Here is a 21,960-nt window from a genome sequence, read left to right on the forward strand (position 1 = left end):
TTAGGCTTCCCTGAGATTGAAGCTCGACCATAGCACTTCGCAATGACCACTTAGTGATAAAGGAGGCAGGGTATATGGATCTTTTGCAATGGTATCTGAAGCCATTATTTATTAAGCTCTTTGAGTACTTTTTGTATTTTTGGAGGACGAAAATGTCCCTTTAGCAGCCGTCCCTCGTATGATAATAGCTTTTCATGGAAGTCAAGAGGACCTTTTGAGAATAGCGATGTAGGCTCCACTAAGTCAATGATTGAGGCTACCCCTCGGTCGATCTGATCGGTTCAGTTTAATCAGACAACCATGAACCTACAATAGGGTCAATTTTTTTAAAATAATAGAGTTATCTGTGGCTCAAAGTACATTAATGTTGTGTGTTAATTCGCAAATGTTTCATCCAGTGCAATCCATCTATGATGAGTTCTACCCTCAAACTTGGGCAGATGACGTGAAATTAAAATCCCTTTTATGTTGACAACTTGAATCTCCTACAAGATGATCAAGTGGGCCCCACACAAGATATATGATAAGTTCAATAGGTGGGTCCCTTGCACGGGAAAACTATTTAGCATTTCTTTCTCTTTCTTCTTCAAATATATATATATATATATATATATATTTCACTGGAGCATACCAATGGTCGTTAGGACCATCGTCACCTCTATGAGACCCACTTCGGCAAGCTTTCGATGTTATTCCCTCCATTATGGTGATCCTTTGAGTATTTTCTTTTTAATGATTTTGAGACGCTCTTTGACGTATAGGCCATGATAACTAAAGGTAGGTTTAGGTTAGGATAATAGTGCCTTTTTTGTATTGTTTTTTTTTACCAGTGGATATCAATTATGAGAATTTATGAAAGGGAGGAGGGTGTGATGGTTATCTTTATAATTATTTTTTATTTTTTTATGGATACGAATGGTGGGAGTTTATGAAAGTGATGAATTTTATAATGGAAGAATGTTGTAAAAACTTATGAATGGCGTGGATATACAATGTATACATGAAGGTAGGCCCCACGGTCAGGGAAGCACCCAACTTCTTGTCATTCGGGTAACAATGATCCACTCCCACTTTCTCTGACGTCTTGCATTTTTAGAAACGAATGTATAGGGCCCACTGTGATGTGTACCATGAAATCCACTCAGATCATTGGATGTGTACTTCTATGGAGGCTAGAGCCAAAAAAAAAAAAAAAAATCAGGCTGATATGCGATTCAAGTGGGCCGTACCAATGGGAACAGTTGGGGAGAGACGTCCTCCCTTCAATGTTACCATGCCCAACATAAGGAGCACGTGAAATCCATTCCAACCATTGGATGCCACACCAAATGTTAGGCCTAATGCCTAAAAATGCAAGCCCATACATAATTCAAGTGGGCCATACTAAGGGAAACAGTTTGGAGGGTTAATTATACCTGCACACTATTTTAGATCGTGTGGTCTACCTGAACTCATCTACTGGTTGGGGTGGATTTTACATAAACAGTACTGTGATTGGGCTATGGAAAGAAGCAACTCATTTTCCTCTTTAATTAACTTTTCGGTAGGCATGATTTATTAGAAATAGGAATGCATGCTCTTATCGTGCTGAGTAAACTCAGTTGGGCCTACTATGAATGTATGTTGGTTACCTACACCGTCCATCGGTTTTAGTGGAGTCCAAAATATAAGTATGCCTAAAGCTCAAGTGGACCACACCAAAGGAAACAGTGGGAATAATGACTTCCACAGTTGAAACCTTGCTAGGGCATACACTGATGTTTATTTTTTTATTTTATTTTATTTTATTTTTTCTTTTTAAAAAAAAAAAAAACCCAAACCTCTGTTCATTTAAAAAAATTCACCACCTTTACATCTGACATACCCTTTTAGATAAAACAGGGGTCCATCCATGACAAGCACGTGTTAATTACAAAAAAAAAAAAACAGTAGGTGGATCAGAACATCTTAACAGAGCCTAATCCAACCTTATCCGGAAAGATAGAACCTCTAGCCTACTTAGGAAGAGCCGCCTGACGATCGAAGCAAATATAAGACTGGGAAGCACTCACTAGCTGGGCCATACTATCCGCTGGCGAGTTCCCTTCCCGCACAACATGCACAAATCTGATGCGGCCCCTTCACTGCAACTGATGAATTCTATATAACCACATCTTCCATTTCCAACCCGGCTCCGCATCTCCTTTGAGCAAATCAACCACCAGCCTAGAATCCGATTTTAAAATAATCTAGCTATAACCCCTTTGAATCCCGATAGTTAGGCCGTCATACACAGCACGCAACTCTGCAACCGTGTTTGTGCCGACCCCATAACCTGTCGAAAATGTGAAAAGGAAATTGCCCACCTCCCTTCTGCAAACACCCCCACCTCCTGCATTACCCGGATTGCCTTTGGACGAGCCATCTACATTAATTCTAACCCAACCTGGCGATGGCCGCTCCCATCTAATCATAACAACATGACTGATAGACACAGTGATGTTTATTTATCATCCAATCTGTTCATAAGATCACATAGACATGGAAGAAGGGAAAAAACAAATATAATCTTAATCCAAAAATTCTATGGGCCCCATGAAAATTTCAACGGTAGAATTTCAATTCACACTATTTACCATGGTGAGGTCCACTTGAGATTTGGATATATTTCATTTTTGGGATCAAGCCGTCAAATTATCTTTTAAAATAGATGGACGGAGTAGATAAAATATTTAATCACGGTAGACCCATGGAGTTTACTCAGTATGCTTACTGTATTGAGTTACTCAATAGGCAATTTGCTACCCATTTATTAGGAATCGGATTGCATACTGAGTTACTCAGTAGGCTCTTATGGTACTAAGTAAACTCAGTTGGGCCCACTATGAAAATAAGTGGTTTATTTGCACCGTCCATGTGTTTTTTCAGCTCATTTAAGGGGTTGAGCCCAAAGTTGAAGCATATCCAAATCTCAAGTGGATCATACTGCAGGAAACAGTGGAATAATGATTTCCATCGTTGAAACCTTTCTAGGCCCCATAGTGATGTCTATTTGTCATCCAACCTGTTAATAAGATCACAAAGACATGGATGAAGGGGAAAAATAAATATAAGCTTAATCCAAAAACTCTGTGACACCCAAGAATTTTTCAACAATATACATTCAATTCATATTGTTTCATGTGGTGTGGTGCATTTGAGCTTTGGATATTCTTCATTTTTGGTCCCATGCTATAAAATTATCTGATAAAATGGATGGATGGAGTGGATAAAATACATAGATCATAGTGAACCCCACAGAGTTTACTCAGTACGCTATGAGTTACTTAGTACGCAATCCGCTTGCCATTTATTAACGTTAAATAGCATTTAATTCGGACCTCTAATTGGACGAACAGCTATGCACCTAGAGTTGTACACGAGCCAAGCTAGCTCGAAAAGCTCGCTCGGCTTAGCTGGATCTAGCTCGACTCGACTCGACTCAAACAATGACTCAAGACGAGCCAAGCTTTATATGACCTCGCTCGTTTTGAAAACAAGCCAAGTTCAAACATAGGGAAGTTTGACTCGACTTGACTCAAACCCGGCTTGGCTCGAAGCTCAAGTTCGACTCGACTCAAATATATATATACATATATATATATATATATATATAATATTTTAAAATTAAAAAAAATTAAAACATAAACCCCACCGTACCCGTCCTTCCCTCTCTTATCCTTTCCCTTCCTTACCTTACTCGTTGCGCTCGAGCTCCTCTCTCTCTCTCTCTCTCTCTCTCTCTCCACTCAACCACTCGCTCGAGCTTGACTCAGTATCTACCCGACTTGTCTCAGCTGTATGGCCTACACTCACCCGAGCTTTCCTCTCTCTCTCTCTCTCTCTCTCTCTCTCTCTCTCTCTCTCTCTCTCTCCACTCAACCACTCGCTCGAGCTTGACTCAGTATCTACCCGACTTGTCTCAGCTGTATGGCCTACACTCACCCGAGCTTTCCTCTCTCTCTCTCTCTTAGCACCAACAACAAGGTACCCTTTATGGCTATATCTAATATTATATATTTGTGTATATTATTAATTAAATATTTGATTTGGGGGTTGGGTCAGTTGGGTCGAGTTGCTAGGTTAAGTTAGGTGCGGGTTGCAGTTTGGGTTAGGTTGGGAGCAAGCTCGACTCGACTCGAGGTAAGCTCGACTCGACTCGATCCACTAGCTCACCTTGAACTCGACTCGAAAGTTTTGGCAAACAAGCCAAGCTTCAATAGTAAGATCGGGCTCGAACTTGAGAAGAGCATGGACAAGCCAATCTAAGCTTAGCCCACCTTGACTTGACTTGGCTCGATGTACAGCCCTATGCGCAGCTGAGGAACTTCCCCTGAGGTCAGGCACAGATTTCCAGTGACAGCCTTTCGCGGGAAGTTCCCACATAAGGATTCTGGGTGGGGTTTACTGCGAAGTTTGTGAGAAATCCAATACATTCAACAATTTTTAAAGCTAATTTTAGGACATGTGGCCAAAAATGAGAATGATCCAAAACTCAAGTGGGCCATACGTGATGAAACAATGGGAAAAGAAATGCCTACCATTGAAACCTTCTTAACTCCAACCTGATGTTTATATGCCATCTAAATCGTTTATAAGGTCATTTTCATTGAGATGAAATGAAAACACCAAAAACTTAGACTGATATAAAACTTTGTGGCCATATAAATGTTTTAATGGTGGCCACTAAATATCCATTGTTTCCTCTCACGTGGCCTAGTTGAAATTTTGATACACCTTGTATTTGGACGAATATTTTAAAATTAGCTCGAAAAATTGATGGATCGGTTAGATTTCTCATGAACATCGTAGTAGGCCCCACCCATAATCCTTGTACAATAACTTCTTGCGAAAGCTTTTGCAGGAAATCTGCATTCGGTGAGGTCGAGCTGTGTGGGCCCACTGTGAGATGTGTCGAACATCTACCTCATTAGCCAGATGCACCATTCCCATTCCATGGTTTGAATTATATATATATATATATATATATATATATATATATATAGTCATGTAAGCCGTAAGATGAGGAGAACGGCTGGCATTCAACTATACTGAGAGAGGGAGGGTGTTATAAAAAAAAAAAAAAAAATACTCTCCCACACTCATGGAGACACTCTTGGAATTGCAGTTGCGTGGTGGAAGCCTTTCTTTTAATATCCTGTGAAAGGATTCCATGTAGGGCCCACTATAATGTTTGTGATAAATTCAACCCATCTATCCATTTTTCGAAATCATTTTAGGACATGCAACTAAAAATGAGGAGGATCCAAATATTAAATGAGCCCCGTGGGAGGAAACAGTAGGGATTTGGCGATCACCATTAAAACATTTATATATGCGCCCAAAAGTATGGAAATACCACACAATCTCTTTACGTTCACATGTCCACACAAAAGGGAAAAAATAGAATAAAAATTGAAGCTCCGAAAGTTCACGCATGTACAAGCATACCATCTACACACCACACATTTGCCAGCTTGGCGAATACACGCAGCATCCTTTAATCCGTCCAGCAGGTGGGTCTGACTTATAGATGTTCTGACCCAAAAAATCAGGCAGGTCCACTCATCAGGTGGCCCGTTATTCTACCAACAGGTGGACGGCTTAGAAAGACACCGGCCAAGTTTTACACCACTGTTCAAAAACTGTGGTCCACGCGATTCGTTTGTCGGATTTAAATTTCCAATCACTCTAAGGTTTTAAGATTGAACCAACGAGCACATGTATAGACCGAGCAGAATGACTGCATAGCCGTCATCAGCAGCAGCAAAATAGCAGCCAGAAATGTTAGAAGCTGCCACGACCCAAACACGTACTTCTTCATGAACTTTCCAACTTTGACCTTCCATCTACTGCTATAATACTTGTTCACATCTTCAATCACCTTGTCTAGAGATGGCACTTTGGTCAATTTCATTGATTTGTTCATCCCATTCCACAGACTCGCTACTTCTCCATCGCTCTTCAGACAATTCACGATAATCCCCAAATTTCTCAGCATTTTCACGTCCTCTTCCGTGTCTATAATCCCATTCATCAGTTCTGTGTACCGTGTAAAAATCAACGGCCCAATTGCAATCGATGACTCGTATGCGACTAAATTCCGTAGTATGACCTCCGTGTGGACGTCCAGCGTAACGGTTGGGAGATAGAAAGTAGCTGTCTTGGGATCGAAGCTGATGGTTGATAAATCTCCATTGGTGGCTGAGAATCTTACGCCGTTGTCGATAAGCTCGGTCACTGAAGGAATGGTGATTTCTTCGACAGAAGGGGGTCGGTTGCTGTTGTCGGTTGGATTTTCATCTTCAGGTTTGGCATCTTCCTTATCCTGGGATGATGAGAACAAATGCTCGATGGGTTGTTTTAACATCGACAATCCAGGGACTTTTGTGATAATCTTCCATGGGAGTTTCAATACTAACTTGACAGGTCTGGACACGAGAGCTTGCTTAACGTAACGGACGGGTCCACGCTTGAGAGACGACATGAAACCCCATATCATGTTGAGGAGCTGCCGGACATGGCCTGCGTTGCCATATGATTCTTTAATGGTGACTTCGATTGTTACTTCTTCGGATTCGTTGATGTCGTTCGTTAGTTCGAGTTTTGGGATGAGCACGTAGAAAAGGATCTCGAGCAAGTGCGCGCGCTCCTTGACATGGATGTGTGGTAGGTTCTGCATCATCTTAAACGGGGAGAGCTCCTTGCAGAGCCCCATCAAGATCGATGATAGTTCTTCGTCAGCTTCTTGGGTCGAAGGGCGCTGAGAATCTAACATCTTTCTTAAGAGGAAGAGAGGGATTTGGTTTTCAAGCATCATTATATCTCGGAGGATTGCGTTATGGGCGGATCTCCTTCCCTCGTAATCGACCAAATGCGACATTCTCGATGATACTCTTTCTAAGACCTTACCATCTTTGGCAGTGAAGATCTGTAAGAATTCGAGTAAGAAAGACGCATCGATGGCCATCATCCATGCTAGGGTTTCTCCACTGAAGTCGAGGTAGCGATGGTAACACGACCTGATCCGAGGCTCGAGCTTCACGAACCGATCGACGAGGTTTTGGAATTGGAGGGTTTTGAGCTGTTTCTGGATTCTTTTAGCAGCGCAGACCTTGTACCGCTCCATTTCATAGAGCTCTGACCGCCAGTGGTGGTACGGGCCCAGTGCGATTTGTTGGGGTATGTAGGCGTCGGGTTTGTTGGCGATTATGATTTTTGGGACGTTGAAGATGCAGACAGGGCGGCCTGTTTCCTCATCCTCTTCTTCATCGAGGTGTCGGCGGATTTGTATGACCCAACGGATCTCGTCTATGACTGGATTCCATGCCGAGGCTGGAACTTGTTCGGAAGACATGCCTTCTTTGTAAGGGGAATGTGTTGTTTTTTCTCTTTGTGATGCGGGTTATATTAGCGAGGTGGTGCACGGTATTTAAGAACGATGGATACCTTATTTGAAAAGGACCAAAAAAAAAAAAATAAAAAAAATAGGGCTGTTAGACATGTTTTCAATGAGCGGTCAAGTTATTCGTTTATGTAGCTTTTTATTATTATACGCACATGGCTCAAAATTTCAAACTTTTTTAGTGACCATGAGGTACCATCCATGGTTGAACTAATCATGTTGTGTCCAGTGTTAGTTTTGAATAACTTAAGGGGCTGTTTGTGGGATAAGCCTAATGTACAACTGGATTTCTGGGGTCCACCATAACGTTTTACTGACATTTAATTAGCCTGTTTTTCTTTGATAAGTTTAATGAACGGCTGGATTTGTGGGGGCCATGGTAATGTTTTAATGACATTTAATTAGCCCATCAGGTGACCCACACACGGATTTGGCTTTCCTAGGAACTTAGGTGGGGCCACCGTGATGTTTGTGAGAAATCCACAACGTCCATCCGATGTGAGAGCTCATTTTAGGACATATGACGAAAATGAGCCTGATCTAGGACTCAACTGGGCCATATGAGTGGGAAAAATCTTACCGTTAAAACCTTCCTGGCTCTGCCTTGATGTTATATGCTATCCAAACTGTTTATAAGGTAATTCTCATTGGGATGAACTGAAAACACAAAAATCTTAACCTAATACTAAATGTTTATGGCCATATGAATGTTTCAATGGTGGTCATTCAATCACATTGTTTCCTCTCGTGTGGTCTACATGAGTCTTGGATGGGGCTCATTTTGGGTTAAACATCTCAAAATGAGCTTGCAAAACGGATTGATATATAGGATGTATTTCACACAAACATCATGGTGGGCCACACCTAGCTTCCCAGCGCAGATGTTCCTGTGAAAGCCTTTGGCAGGAAATCCTCGTCCATCATGTGCCCCTCCTAACGTTCCTCGTCGTGGCTAAAAATCCGGTCGATTCAAAACTCAGGTGGGCCACACCATAGGGAAGGGTTAGAACGGGGACAGTCATCACTATAAACCTTCAGATTGTACGTAAGGCCCTCAGTGTTTTACATATGCCATCTAATCCATCGAGAAGATGCATCCAAGTAAGAATATGAACGGGCACACAAAAATCATTGTGTGTGGGGGTGTGTGTGCGTGTGTAAAAAAATAATAATTAATAAATAAATAAAAAGTAAGAATATGAACGGGCACAAAAAAAATCAGGCCATTCAAAAACCCATATGGGCACCAACACATGATTTTATAGTTTTAATACACGATTTTGCATCGTGTGGCCCACATGAAATTTTCAGTAATCTCAGTTTTTGTTGACCCTCCGAAAAAGTCAGGTCGTAAAAGGGCTCATAGATGGTGAACGGTCCGCAATGGTTTAATCTTGCGGTTGGTACCCTCCTTCCTTAGGCAACTTTAACCACACTCATATCCCTCCTTTCACTTATGATCAGTTCATGTTGGTCGTGCATCCAAGATGAATATGAAGGGATTCACATTATGGACGAATTGGATGTCAATAAAACGTCAAGGTGGGCCCCAAACATCGATTTGTACGTTAAGCGTATCTTGGAAAAGTTTGAATTGGATCGGCCTCCTTAAAAAGTGGTGGCCGCCACTCTCAAACCATACACACATGCAAGGTTTTAGGAAAATATAGAGTACCAAATTACTGATTCCGAACTGTGGATTGAGCCTGTTCTAAAAATTATAATAAGAAAATGACATTAACAATTTGATTTTGTTCCCATCGAATTTGGACTGGTCAACATTTTTACTGTAAACCATCTATTTGATATCCATTAATTGTATGGTTCGGATTACTTCATAAGAGTGATTTTAGAGATAAGATCCATACATAATGTAAACCATAGTTTTATATGATTTGTACAGCTCCACATGTAGGGAGGATGATTTGCTGCCATCTTTTAAGCTGTGTAAAACTGACTCATGAGTTTACCCACAGCATAATTATGGCAGTATATTATCTGGCAAAAGAAGAGGGCAGCGATTCCATGCCAGTGCACGGAGAGTCAGTGCATATACATCTCTCACCAAAGGAGAATTGTGGATAGGAATCCCAACGCACGTTTCAAAATGGGCTTTGGAAAATTCAAATTTTGAAATGTTATAGATTCAATCTTTATGTGATGGAGATATGCTTGCACCCATTCCCGCCATGCAGGCCAGGCGTGTTAATCCTGACAAAAATAATAATAATAATAAAGAGAGAAAAAAAAAAAGATAAAAACAAGATAAAAGAAATAAAAAAAAATAAAAAAATAAAAAAAGAAATAAAAGAGAAAGAAAAAAAGAAGGATCCCTGCGTTAGGTACGCCGCACTAAAGAAATGGTTCATATGTGACCCGCATGTGAAGGTATCCAGACTATTTAAATTGTGTGTCCTGTTGTGGATAGGGGATATATCCAGAGACTAGAATTCACACTGATCATGGAATCCTAACCATCCTAGCTATTAATGCATATCAACTGGATGGTTAAAAGTAAAACAATGAATGGATGAAAGTCGAAGGAAAAATCATATGGTTCACGTTGTATTCCCGGTGCACTTTTCCGTTATGTTCCATCTACAGTCATGCATTTTGGTTTCCTTTGAATACGGATTGATGTACAACTAGAACTGGAAACGAACTGAGTTAGCTTGTCCAGCTTGCTCGACAATACTCAAAAAAGCTAAACTCGACTTAGCTCCAAATTGGATTCTGCCGAGTCAAGCTGGTTTTTGAAGCTCAGGAAAAATTTCAAGCCGAGTCTTACCCGAGCTCGACTCGACTCGGCTTGAACCCCACTCGAACTCGACTCAGTTTCACTTGGATTTTTTGAGCTCAAGCTCAAAATGTGGCTGATTGGAGATCAACGGTTGAGGTTGTTTAATGAGGAAGAAGATGGCTACTTTGAGCTATCAAATGGTGTATAAATGAGATGATTCCAAATTCATTTCAAAATTTCTTCGAACTAGCTTTCCAACGAGTATAAGATCACCTGAATAAAAAAATATAATGAGGGAGTTATGGTCATTTTCATGTGAACGATGGCCCATAGTGAATATCGGTGATCCACACTGAATATCAGTAATCCACCATACAAAATTCATCCGTTGCAACATTATTTCATCTTAACATTCTTCCATTATAAAATTTCATTCACTACAACAATCATCCATTATAATAGTCATTCATTCTAAAATTCATCACATTTATCTATTACGATATTCATTCATTAACACATTCTTCTATTATAAAAAATCATCCATTATAATATTCTTCCACCTACCCTTCCCTTTCATAAACTCTCACCATTCATAGCCAATGTGTGTGTGTGTGTGTGTGTGTACGTGTGTGTCTGTGTGTGTATAAAGGGACTACCACACCCTCCTCCATTTCACAAACTCCTATAATTTACTCTCACCATAAAAAATAAACACAAAATACAAAAGAACCTACCTTTGGTTGCTATAACTTTTATGTCAGAGAGTGTGGCCAGAGAACTTAAAAAATCCTCATTTTCAACCCAAAGAGTATATTGAGCTTCACTAGACCTTCGTTAAACCTTATCCATAGCTCTGTACAATTACCAAATGTTATGGAGGTTCGTATTTTGTGTGGTTCCTTTTCGTAAATATAAATAAAGAAGAAAAGAAGGAAAACGTCAAATGGCTTTCCTATGGTAATGACTCCACATAAGGACCCATCTCTTATATGGAGCCCACTGGCTTATCGTGAAGCAAATCTAACATGTCCACATTAAAGGAGTTTTAATTCCATGTCATCGGCCCAAATTTAAGGGTAAAACTCATCTCCGAAAGACCACATAGGAAGAAATAATTCATAATTAATGAACAATATTAATGCCATTGTTGCGATAGAGAGCTTTTCTTTGAAAACTAAAAAATGCCCCTCTATGGTTCACAATTGTCTGATTAAAATGAACAGCTCAGATCAGCTAAGAGGTGGCTCCATTCATAGTTTATTGGGACCTATAATCCCTTCTTTCTAAAAGCCCTTTCATCTTTCGAGACAATAGCCTGTCGTACAAGGAGTAGCTGGCAGAGGGGCATTATTGTCCTACAAAAAATCAAAAAGTGCCCTAAGGGCTAGAAAAATTAAGGGTATGAGAGGAGAGGTTAAAGCCTTGGCTACGTCATACCTCCAGGTATTTTGGATAAAAACCAAACATATTAGTCTATCCCTTTGCACAATACTTGAAAGTAAACTAATCATGCCTAAGGCATCTCATGGTTGGAGTAAAGGCCGATTGCGTGGGACAACACACTAGGTCAGTGGTGTTAGGAGGTCGAAAGATTTGATTGGGCCATGTGCTATTGACACATCGAAGATGCTATTGTTGAGGGTGAAATATTGCATCATTCCCCCGCCCCCTGTTATTCTTTAGTTTTATGAACATGATGCTACTTAATTGATCTACTTCTACATGCTTTTTCTTACAATGTGATTTCAAGAGCTTAAGGTGAAACGGATGCTAAAAGTATGGATTTGATGCTTAAGAATTACCAAAGCAAGGAATGGATCTTTAGTGGTCAAGATTGAAGATTTCAAGAGTCCAAGATCCAAGAAAATAAAGTGAAGAAGGAAAAAAAATCAAGATTGCAAAGTGTAGAAATCAGGAACTGCTGAACTTGACACTTCGATGACATCGAACACAACTTCGATGCAATCGAAGTAAGTGTTCAATTTCATTAAAATTTTGAAGAAAATTAAGTTTGGTTATTGGACGAAAAGATTCAATTCTCGATTCTATCGAAGAATCCTTTGATCCCATCGAGGCTTAGTTTAATGCCATCAAAGCCAGTTTGATGACATTGAAATTATCGTGAATTTTGAGAAAAACTCGCCAGACTATATTGGACGATTCTCGATCTCATCAAGCACATATTGGATGATATTGAAGCCAGTTCGATGCCATCAAAGGTCGGGTGATCTCATCGAAGGACTTACATAGACGATTACTGTCTGTTTTCAAATTAAAATCGAATTCGAAGATAGGACTTCAATGTCATCGAAGTCCCATTGAAGGTGCCATCAAACCTGTGTAAAGCTGCATAAATTGAAGTCGATTCTAAAGTCAGATGGAACAAAGCTTATAAATAGTGGTTTTCTAGGTTTTCCTAAGCATGAATTAGGATAGGAAGAGGAGAGCAAGGAGTGGTGGTGCATCAAAGAGTTCTTCCTCTTCTCCAATCTTTCTTTTCTAGTTAGTTTTTATATTTTTCTTTAAGAATTTTAGTTTAACCATGTCTTTAGTTGGCTAATCTCTTAGCTAAGGTTAATGGATGAAGCTTGTAGTTAATTTCAATATTTAGTTTATTAAACAATGATACTAATTTGAATGATGATAGTATATTGATTTGGATTGGATTTGCTTTAAGTCTTTGAGTTGTTTATTTCTGAATTTATTATGCACTCCGGGTATTGTGAATACTTTGATTTAACAATTGTTCAGCCTAAGTTAGAAAGGAATCAATCTATACAATTGATTGATCCAATGATGCCTAAGGGTGTTTTGGATGTTTTAAATTCCCTATGATTGATGTCCAAGAGGTTCATGAGAGAACCTATCAATTGTAATCGTATCGCTTTTAATGTTATGAATGGTTTAACTGAATTATCTTCCGATTAAATAAATTAAGACTTCGATTTCAATTGTGATATATATTAAATCAATAATTTGATATTAAAATTGCTATGAGCGGATTCCTAGATCCTTAGTCTTTTAATTAATTATTTCAAATTTTTTTTTATCTCATTGGATTAAAAACTCAGACAAAATAGTTAGACTTATATTAGTTCCAGGACGTGTTCCTCATTCCCTGTGGATTCGACCTTTGTCTTATCAAATTATTACTACATTGTAAACTTGAACTTGGGGTTGTGAACAAGTTTTCAGCACCGTTGTCAGGGAGTGGCGTTGAACACAATTAGGTTTAGGCTTTCTAGGTTTGATTCCTATTTTATGTTAGATTTTTTAGTTTTTTTGAATTTTTCTAACCTAGGGTTGTAGGATTCATCTTATTTTTCCAATTTTCTTTCTAACATTATTAACATTGTTTTTGTTTACATTTTATGGGATATTCACTCTAGTTCATCTCTTCTGGTAGTATCATTCCTTACCCCCTCTACTTACTTTCATAATTGCTATAGGATTTAGATTTAGAATTTAGATTTTGCGTGGTTCATGCCCATGTGGATAAGAGACCATACATTGAGACTTTTGAGTGAAGAAGATTTAGTTGACAGGCTTAAAATCCATCGACGAGTTAGAAAACACCTAAGCACTCTTGAAACACCATCTACAATTATGGCAAAAAACAAACAATATTTTGATGAGACTCTTGTGCATCATACACCACCAGTCAAGATGGTGCGTGATGAGAATGAGGTACATCGAATTCCACTAGTTTGAACCTTACGTGGTTATCTACAGCCGGTGGGAACAAGTACACTTTCCTGCATGATTTTTCTAATCAATATAGGAAGCGTGGGCTTCAAACCTGGGATGATCCAATTACTTCCAAAATTCCAAGAGCTTGATTAAGAAATTTCATGCTTACACTTAAAAGAATTTGAAGAGATAGTCGCAACCATACACTTTCACAATGTTACTGCTGACACTATTCTACTAAAATTATTCCCATTCCCATTCACATTAAATGAGAAGGCTAAATCATGGCTTCACTCCTTAAGCCCGAGATCCATTGACACTTGGGCTGATATGAACCGTGAGTTCTTTAAAAAGTTCTTCCTAGCTCATAAAACCAACACTTTCAGACGAGACATAATGAATTTCTCTCAAAAAAAGGATGAATTTTTTTTGAGTGGTGGGAACGGTTCAAGGAGTTACTTCTTGCTTGCCCACACCATGGCTACGAAATTTGGCGAAGAATTAACTTCTTCTATGAAGGATTGAATCCAAATATGCGTCAATTTGTAAAAATGATGTTCAATGGCAAATTTATGAGTAAGGAACCGAAAGATGCATGGGATTACTTCGACATGCTAGCCGAAAATGCCCAATCATAAGATACACTTAACCAAAAGTTAGTAATCTCAAGGTAGTGCTAAGAGAGAAGGGAGTAATGTATTCAAAGATGATAATGATATTAGTGTATGGTTGACGAACCTCACATGAAAAATTGAGGCCTTAGAATATAGGAAGGAAATGATCCAACCGAAAATAGTTGTTGAAGTCATTTGTGGTATTTGTGAATTCGATGTACACCTAACCCAAGATTGTCCTACAATCCTCGCAATTCAATAGCTATTGCACAATCAAGAAAAATCTACAAACGCTTATCAATGACCCTTCAGTGCACCAAATTCCACACTTGCACTCCTAATTGACAGAACTTTAATTGGAGGAATGGATCAACTGCAAATATGACCAATTATCTCCAAGGGCCATCTACTGGACCCCCATTAAGGAGAACCCATGAGGATAATTAGATGCATTCATGTAGAGGCAACAAAAGGCTATAAATGAACTTAGAAATTTGATTGCGAGACTTAAGACACGACTAAATGTTAGGGAGACAGGGAATATTTCAGCCCAACCTCAACGTAACCCTACGAGACAATTTGAAATAAGTGATCCCATAACTCTTCAACTCTACATGTGGAACATGTTAAATCCATCACCACCTTGAAAAGTAGAAAATAGATCAACAAGGAGATTCCTAAGAAGGTTGAGAAACCTAAGGAATCCAAAGACTCAAAGGTTAGTGGTGAATCTAGCATTTCTTCACATGAAATAGAGTCAGTAAAATAATACAAGCTTGTGGCACCATTTTCCCAACGTCTCAATAAATCGAAAGGATTAAGTGAAAATTAGGATATCTTAGAGGTTTTCCAACAAGTCAAGATCAACATCCCTTTGTTGGATGTAATTAAATAGTTCTCATCTTATGCAAAATTCTTAAAGGATCGTTGTACGGTAAAGAACAAGCTACATGTACATAAAAAAAGTCTTTTTGACTGAATAGGTGTGTGCCATCATAAATCAAAATACTCCCCTAAAATATAAAGATCATGGAAGTCCTACGATCTCATATGTAATATGAAACTTCCAGGTTAATAAAGTACTTTTAGACTTTGGGGCAAGTGTCAATCTAATACCATACTCGGTATACTAGCAATTGAGCCTTGGTGAATTGAAACCCACCAAAGCAACGTTACAATTGGCCAACCGCTCAACTAGGATACCAAGAGGTGTGATAGAAGATGTTTTGGTCTAAGTAGATAGATTCTACTACACACTAGACTTCATTGTCTTGGATACATCACCGGTTATGAATGTGAGTACTCAAATTCCTATCATCTGCTAATGCCACAATCAATTCCCGGAATGAGATTATGAATAATTCTTTTAGGAAGACGACTATAAAATTGAATGTGTTTAATTTGCATAAACCACAAGAGGATGAGGACATAATTCATGAGGTAAAGTGATTGGAACATTTAAAGATGATGAAACTCCAGAACCTCTAGAAGTATGCTTGACACACTTTGCGGATTCAAACGATCCTATGATACCAAACATAGTGAATGCCTTACGGGATTGTGTCCCGATGCCTAACATTTGCCCAGAAGAAATTTTTTTGATGACACTCTTTCCACCAATACTAAATTCTTGCCATTACAGGTGGAGGAGCATTGTCACGCCTCAAATCTGAAAATCAGGCTCACAAAATTTTCGATCACCAAATCCGGTGCCAACAGCCTTTGTAGTACCCCATTCTCAGCTCCCAGCATCCATATGCCAGATTTCGATCTTGGGATCCTACAAGGTGGATTTTTCAATGTACATTTAACTCGTAATAAGTATAACCACAAGCTTACCCAAATCACAAAGGCAACATCATCATCACATATCCACTAATATAAACAGTTGAATACAGTGCTGAAAGGGAAATACAAATGTCAAAATTAAAGCTCCAGAAGTCAGCTGCACGTTCCAAGCTCGACGCTGCTACAACCTAATGCCACCTGCATGCATCTATCGTGCATAAGCTTATAAAAAGTTTAGAGGGTGGTGTAAGTATGTGCACAAGATAAGTGCCAAGTATTCAATACAATGCCTTAATCATACAATATCGGAAATTACTAACAAGATCATGAATCATATGATATCAGAGTAAGCAGAAATACTGCAAGTCTATAAATCATATAATATTGAATATACAATACAGATCAGATATATAAATGAGGAGTCATAGAGAGTCAAATATTAGATGTTGAGGATACAATGCAATATGCAAATCCTGACGAGTCTAAGAATACCGCCAGCTGTATCTAGGCCATATAAATGCATAAGCATGACAACCCAAAATGTTAAATGCCACAGATGCAATGCTATATGTGGTGCGAATGAAATGACTAAGCTGGAGTGAAGTCGGGATGATAATACGTAGTATCATAGGTTATGAGGTCCATCACAAGAGACTTCTTTCTAACTAGTCTCATACCTAAATTTGGATAGCCAGACTCAATGTGGTAGACTCTTGATCTCAGGTTAGTCGCGAGCCCAACCAAAATTCTGGTCATACGAAGGTACACAATAATTAGTTACGCACCACCAGCCTAAGTGAATAGTGAATGAATGAATATGCAACTCCTACTCGATAAGTCCATGTATCAATACTGTACATCTCTGGGATCATCACCGAGGTCTAATACACTCCAAGCTGGCTACCGCCCCGGCCGACCGCGCAGCCTAGTGAGTAAAAAAGACCTCACTACCTGCCTGCTAGTAGTTTACCAATGCCTACTCGACTCGTTGATAGTGGGCCCATTTGGGAGCTAGTCTAACTCAGCCTAGCTTACATCAGCCTCACTCGGGCGGATAAGGTCACACCCCCTCCCAATCGACCATGACACAGTGAGAGACGCGGCTTACTGGTACTCGACACTTAGGCGCTTATGTATCCACTCGGTCTAGACATTGGGGCATCTCCTGGCCACGAAGGTTTATGGACTTTCACCCATGGACATCCAAAGTGCCCAAATGATTAGAACCAAACATTTCCCGTGTCTTATCTGGCCATCAACGATATGCTTGTGGAGGCTACGACCCTGATGTCGCTAGGGTGTACAGTAGTCACCATCATATAATGCGAGATGTATGAGTCACACAGTCTAATCATACATCAATCCTACGCATACTGTGCACTCATGTGGGATAACTCCGCCTATCAAGGAGTCCCATAAACCACCTGCACTATGGCATATGCGGTGGTCAATCATATCTCAAAATAAATATGCAGATGATGCGTATAGGCATGTATCATAATGCTATGTTGTCACATACTCATAATCGGCATCAATAACCGGGATCGATAATCAACATCGATAATCGGCGTCAATAATGTGGACATTTAACCAACATTGTCACCAAGGAGTGACCCACATAGAGCCTAACATATAGTGGACTCATAACCTCACAAAGGGCCTAATATATAACACCATGGGCTCCACTTAAGGGCTAAATATACATCATGATGGGCCATCCTCATGGGCCCAATATACATCACAATGGACTCCATCACCTGACCCTCATATGCATTACAATGTGCCTCATCACATAGGCCTAATATACATCACAATGGGCCTTCAACACGGGCTGAATACACATCATAATGGGCCTCAAATACGGGTCGCATATATATCATATTAGGTCTCGTTAATCAGTCTCGGCCTCGGTGGTTAGCCTCAACAGTTAGAATCGGCCTCGACAATTAAAATCGGTCATGACAATCAGAATCGGCCTCAACAATCGGAATCGACTTCAACAATTGGAATCGGCCTCAATAATCGGCCTCGACAATCAGAATCAGCCTTGAAAAATGGAATCGGCCTCAACAATCGGCCTCGATAGTTAGAATCGACCTCGATAATCAGAATCGGAATTAGCCTCAACAATCCTAATCAGCCTCGATAATCAGAATTGGCCTCAATAATTGACCTCGACAATCGAAATTGGAATCGACCTCGATAATCGGCCGCCTCGACAATCAGAATCGGCCTCGATAATTGGATTTGACCTCAACAATTAGCCTTGACAAATGGAATCGGCCTTGATAATCAAAATTGGATTCGGCCTCAATAATCGGCCTCGACAAATGGAATCGGCCTCGATAATCGAAATCAAAATCAGCCTCAAAATTGGAATCGACCTCGATAATCGGCCGCCTCGATAATCAGAATCGGCCTCAACAATCGGCCTCGATAATCGGAATGAGCCTTGATAAACGGAATCGGCCTCGACAATCGGAATTGTCCTCGATAAACAGAATCGACCTCGACAGTCAGAATCAGCCTCTATAATCGGCCTAGACAATCGGAATCAGCCTCAACAATTGGCCTCGATAATCGAAATCGACCTCGATAATCGAAATCGAAATCGGCCTCGACAATCGGAATCAGCCTCGATAATCAGCCACCTCGACAATCAGAATCACCTTCGACAATCAAAATCGATAATTGGCCTAACAAAGGGCCTAAGGGAGGGTCACAATGTGGATATTTAACCATCATTGCCCATTAATGTGGACATTCAACCAACATTGCTCCTAAGGAGTGGCCCTCATAGGGCCAAACGTACAGTGGGCCCACAGCCACACACAAGGGCCTAGCATACATCATCATGGGCCTCGCTTATGGGGCATATATGCATCACATTGGGCTTCACTCATGGGCCAATATATATATCACATCGGGCCATATCAAATAGGCCGAATCAAATGGACCGAATCAAATGGGCCGAATCAATGGGCCGAATCAAATGGGCTAAGTCGAATGGGCTGAAAATACTTCTCAATGGGCCTTATCATATGGGCCATAAACACATCACATCAGGCCTTTCCCCTGGGCCTCGAATACATCACAACGGGCCACAACCCATGGGCTTCAAATACACAATACGTGGGCCCTATACATGGGCCAAATATACATCACAGGTGGGCCCTACACATGGGCCTCATACACATCAAGTGGGCTGCATCAATGGGCCGCACTAATGGGCCTCATACACATCAAATGGGCTGCATCAATGGGCCGCACTAATGGGCCTCATAGATGGGTTACAAATATATCAAGGTGAACCTCACAGATGGGCCAGAAGTATATCAAAGTGGGCCTCTCGACTGGGCCACAAAAACTCATCAAAGTGGGCCTCAAGTGGGAGCTTGGATTATATCTAAAATCATTTCAATAGTTGCAGGTGCAACATGTGTATCATTATACATTATCATTCCATGGGGCACATGGCCCACTAATGATGATTAGCACTGTCCAAACATTATCCAGGTAAATCAACACCATACAAACATTTCCCATGTAAATCAGCACTATCCAAACATTCTCCTCGTAAATCAGCACCATCCAAACATTGTCTAGGTAAATCAGCACCATCCAAACATCGTCCAGCTAAATTAGCACCATCCAACCATTACCAGCACTGTCCAAACATTGCCAACACTATCTAAACACTGCCAGCACTGTCCAAACACTCTGGACGGTGTGGATATAAACATACATCGAGGTGGGGTCCACAACACCGTCCAAAACATGGTCCAGCTCTGTCCAAATATTTTGGACGGTATGGATATAATGTAAACATTAAGGTCGGTCTCACACATGTGGCCCACCAAAGATTTGGATTTGCCTCACATCCAAATGGACGGTGAGGAGAATACATACATCAAGGTGGCTGCCATACACGTGGCCCACCAGAGATTTGAATATGCTTCATTATTTATTTATTTTATATCTCAAGCCTTAGGATGATCTCACCAGATGGATGGACGGTATAGATGAAATCCATACATCAGCTGGGTCCCACCGTCCAACCATATGAACGGTGTACTAACACCAACCAATCCCCTCCAATTAGGTGGGTTCCCACGTGGGGCCCACCAAATCATTATATGTAATATATACATCTATGTATTATATATTATTATTATTATTATTATTATTAAAAATCTTCCAACGTCCAGGCCCTGGACGGACGGCCTGGACGTGGTAAACGTATAACGTGGTGGTCCCCACCACTGTAGGTGGATCCCACATGCTAAATGGATGAACGGTGTGGAGATAACACATACCACGTGGGCTTCACATGCTGGACAGCATGTACGTACAACACATACATCAAAGGAGGGCCCCATCTAGCAAAACGTCCAGATGGATGGCTGGATGGAACAGATACATCATGGTGGTGCACAGAACTTGCTAACGTCAATACTACAGTAGTTATATGCTGCTGTGTAGCTGTGGGACCCACAAAACTTGCTGATCATCAGCACAACAGCTACTGCTACATGGTGTGGCCTGCTGGCCCATCGTCTAAATGGATGGCTAGGATATAATACATAAATCAAGGTGGCCCACGGTTGGACAACACCTATTTTATGTGGGTACCACCGTCCAGGGCATCTGGATGGTGTGGAATAACATATACATCACGACAATCCACACAGGTGGACGGTGTGGATCAACATCAAGGTGGGCCACAAAATGGAAAGAGAGAGAGAGAGAGAGAGAGAGAGAGAGAGAGAGAGAGAGAGAAATGTGAGGGGAGGGACCCCGCCACTATGGGCCCTCCCTATACATTGCATACATCAAGATGGGTCCCACTAAATGTGGGCCCTTAAATCATAAAAAATAAAATAAAGATCACCCACCTTTGATCTTCTTGGACTCCTTCCACCGATGTGATCAAGAGCTCCAAGGGGTGGATTTTAACGGTTAAGATCGGCTTTGAAGGGTTGGATTGAGTGGTAGGGAGTGGGCCACGTAAAGCTCCCTCATGGAGCTTACTTGGACGTGGGTTACTCTCATGGAGCTTGGGAGAAAAATGAGGGAGAGATGAGAGAGAGAGAGAGAGGTGATGTGGTGATGGAGTGATGGGGAGAGGGATGGCTGAAGTGATGGAAAGTTGGCTTTTAGGGATGGGTGGTTGTACTTGGGGATGGGTGTGAGTGATGAGAGTCATGTGTACTTGATTGATATGATTGATGGAATTCTCTAGGGATTAGCGATGCACGACATTTTTCTTGAACTAAACATGGTCCACATCTCCTGGCCCGAGTATCACCTCAGCGTGTGAGACGTGACATCGGAACTGCGACGACGGTACGATCGCAAGGATACAAGTCTCGGGTCGAGCTGACTCTGATATACGGGACATGACTCAAGATCGCGTGTAAACACCGATAACAGATTGCGGGTCACCGGAATTCAACTACGAGGACCGCGGAAGCCTACAGATTGGTACGGGCTAGGATACGGGTCTCACAAGCATTCTGAACTGAAGTTTGATACTTCAGATTCAATGGTGACTATGTTGGTTAAAAACTTGTATGCTATTCAACTATTTATAATCTCTTATTCACCTTGGTATACTAATATTGAAAATTTTTCTGCTGTAGACGAATCATACATTCTTTGGACACCTCATTAAACTAAGATGAACATCTTTGATGAGGTGCATA

General features: G+C 40.6%; 1 protein-coding gene and 1 non-coding gene across 2 annotated transcripts; both read right to left on the minus strand.

The window, feature by feature from the left end:
* Positions 1-5,704: 5,704 nt before the first annotated feature.
* LOC131254907 (putative UPF0481 protein At3g02645) lies at positions 5,705-7,375 on the minus strand. The gene has a single exon (XM_058255610.1). The coding sequence runs from the start codon at positions 7,373-7,375 to the stop codon at positions 5,705-5,707; it is 1,671 nt and encodes a 556-aa protein (XP_058111593.1).
* A 6,856-nt stretch (positions 7,376-14,231) lies between these two features.
* Positions 14,232-14,337, minus strand: LOC131257203 (small nucleolar RNA R71). Its single transcript, XR_009177216.1, has one exon. It is a non-coding gene; the product is annotated as a small nucleolar RNA R71 (small nucleolar RNA).
* Between the last annotated feature and the right edge of the window lie 7,623 nt (positions 14,338-21,960).

Source organism: Magnolia sinica, chromosome 9, assembly GCF_029962835.1.
Source record: "Magnolia sinica isolate HGM2019 chromosome 9, MsV1, whole genome shotgun sequence".
Lineage (NCBI taxonomy): Eukaryota > Viridiplantae > Streptophyta > Magnoliopsida > Magnoliales > Magnoliaceae > Magnolia > Magnolia sinica.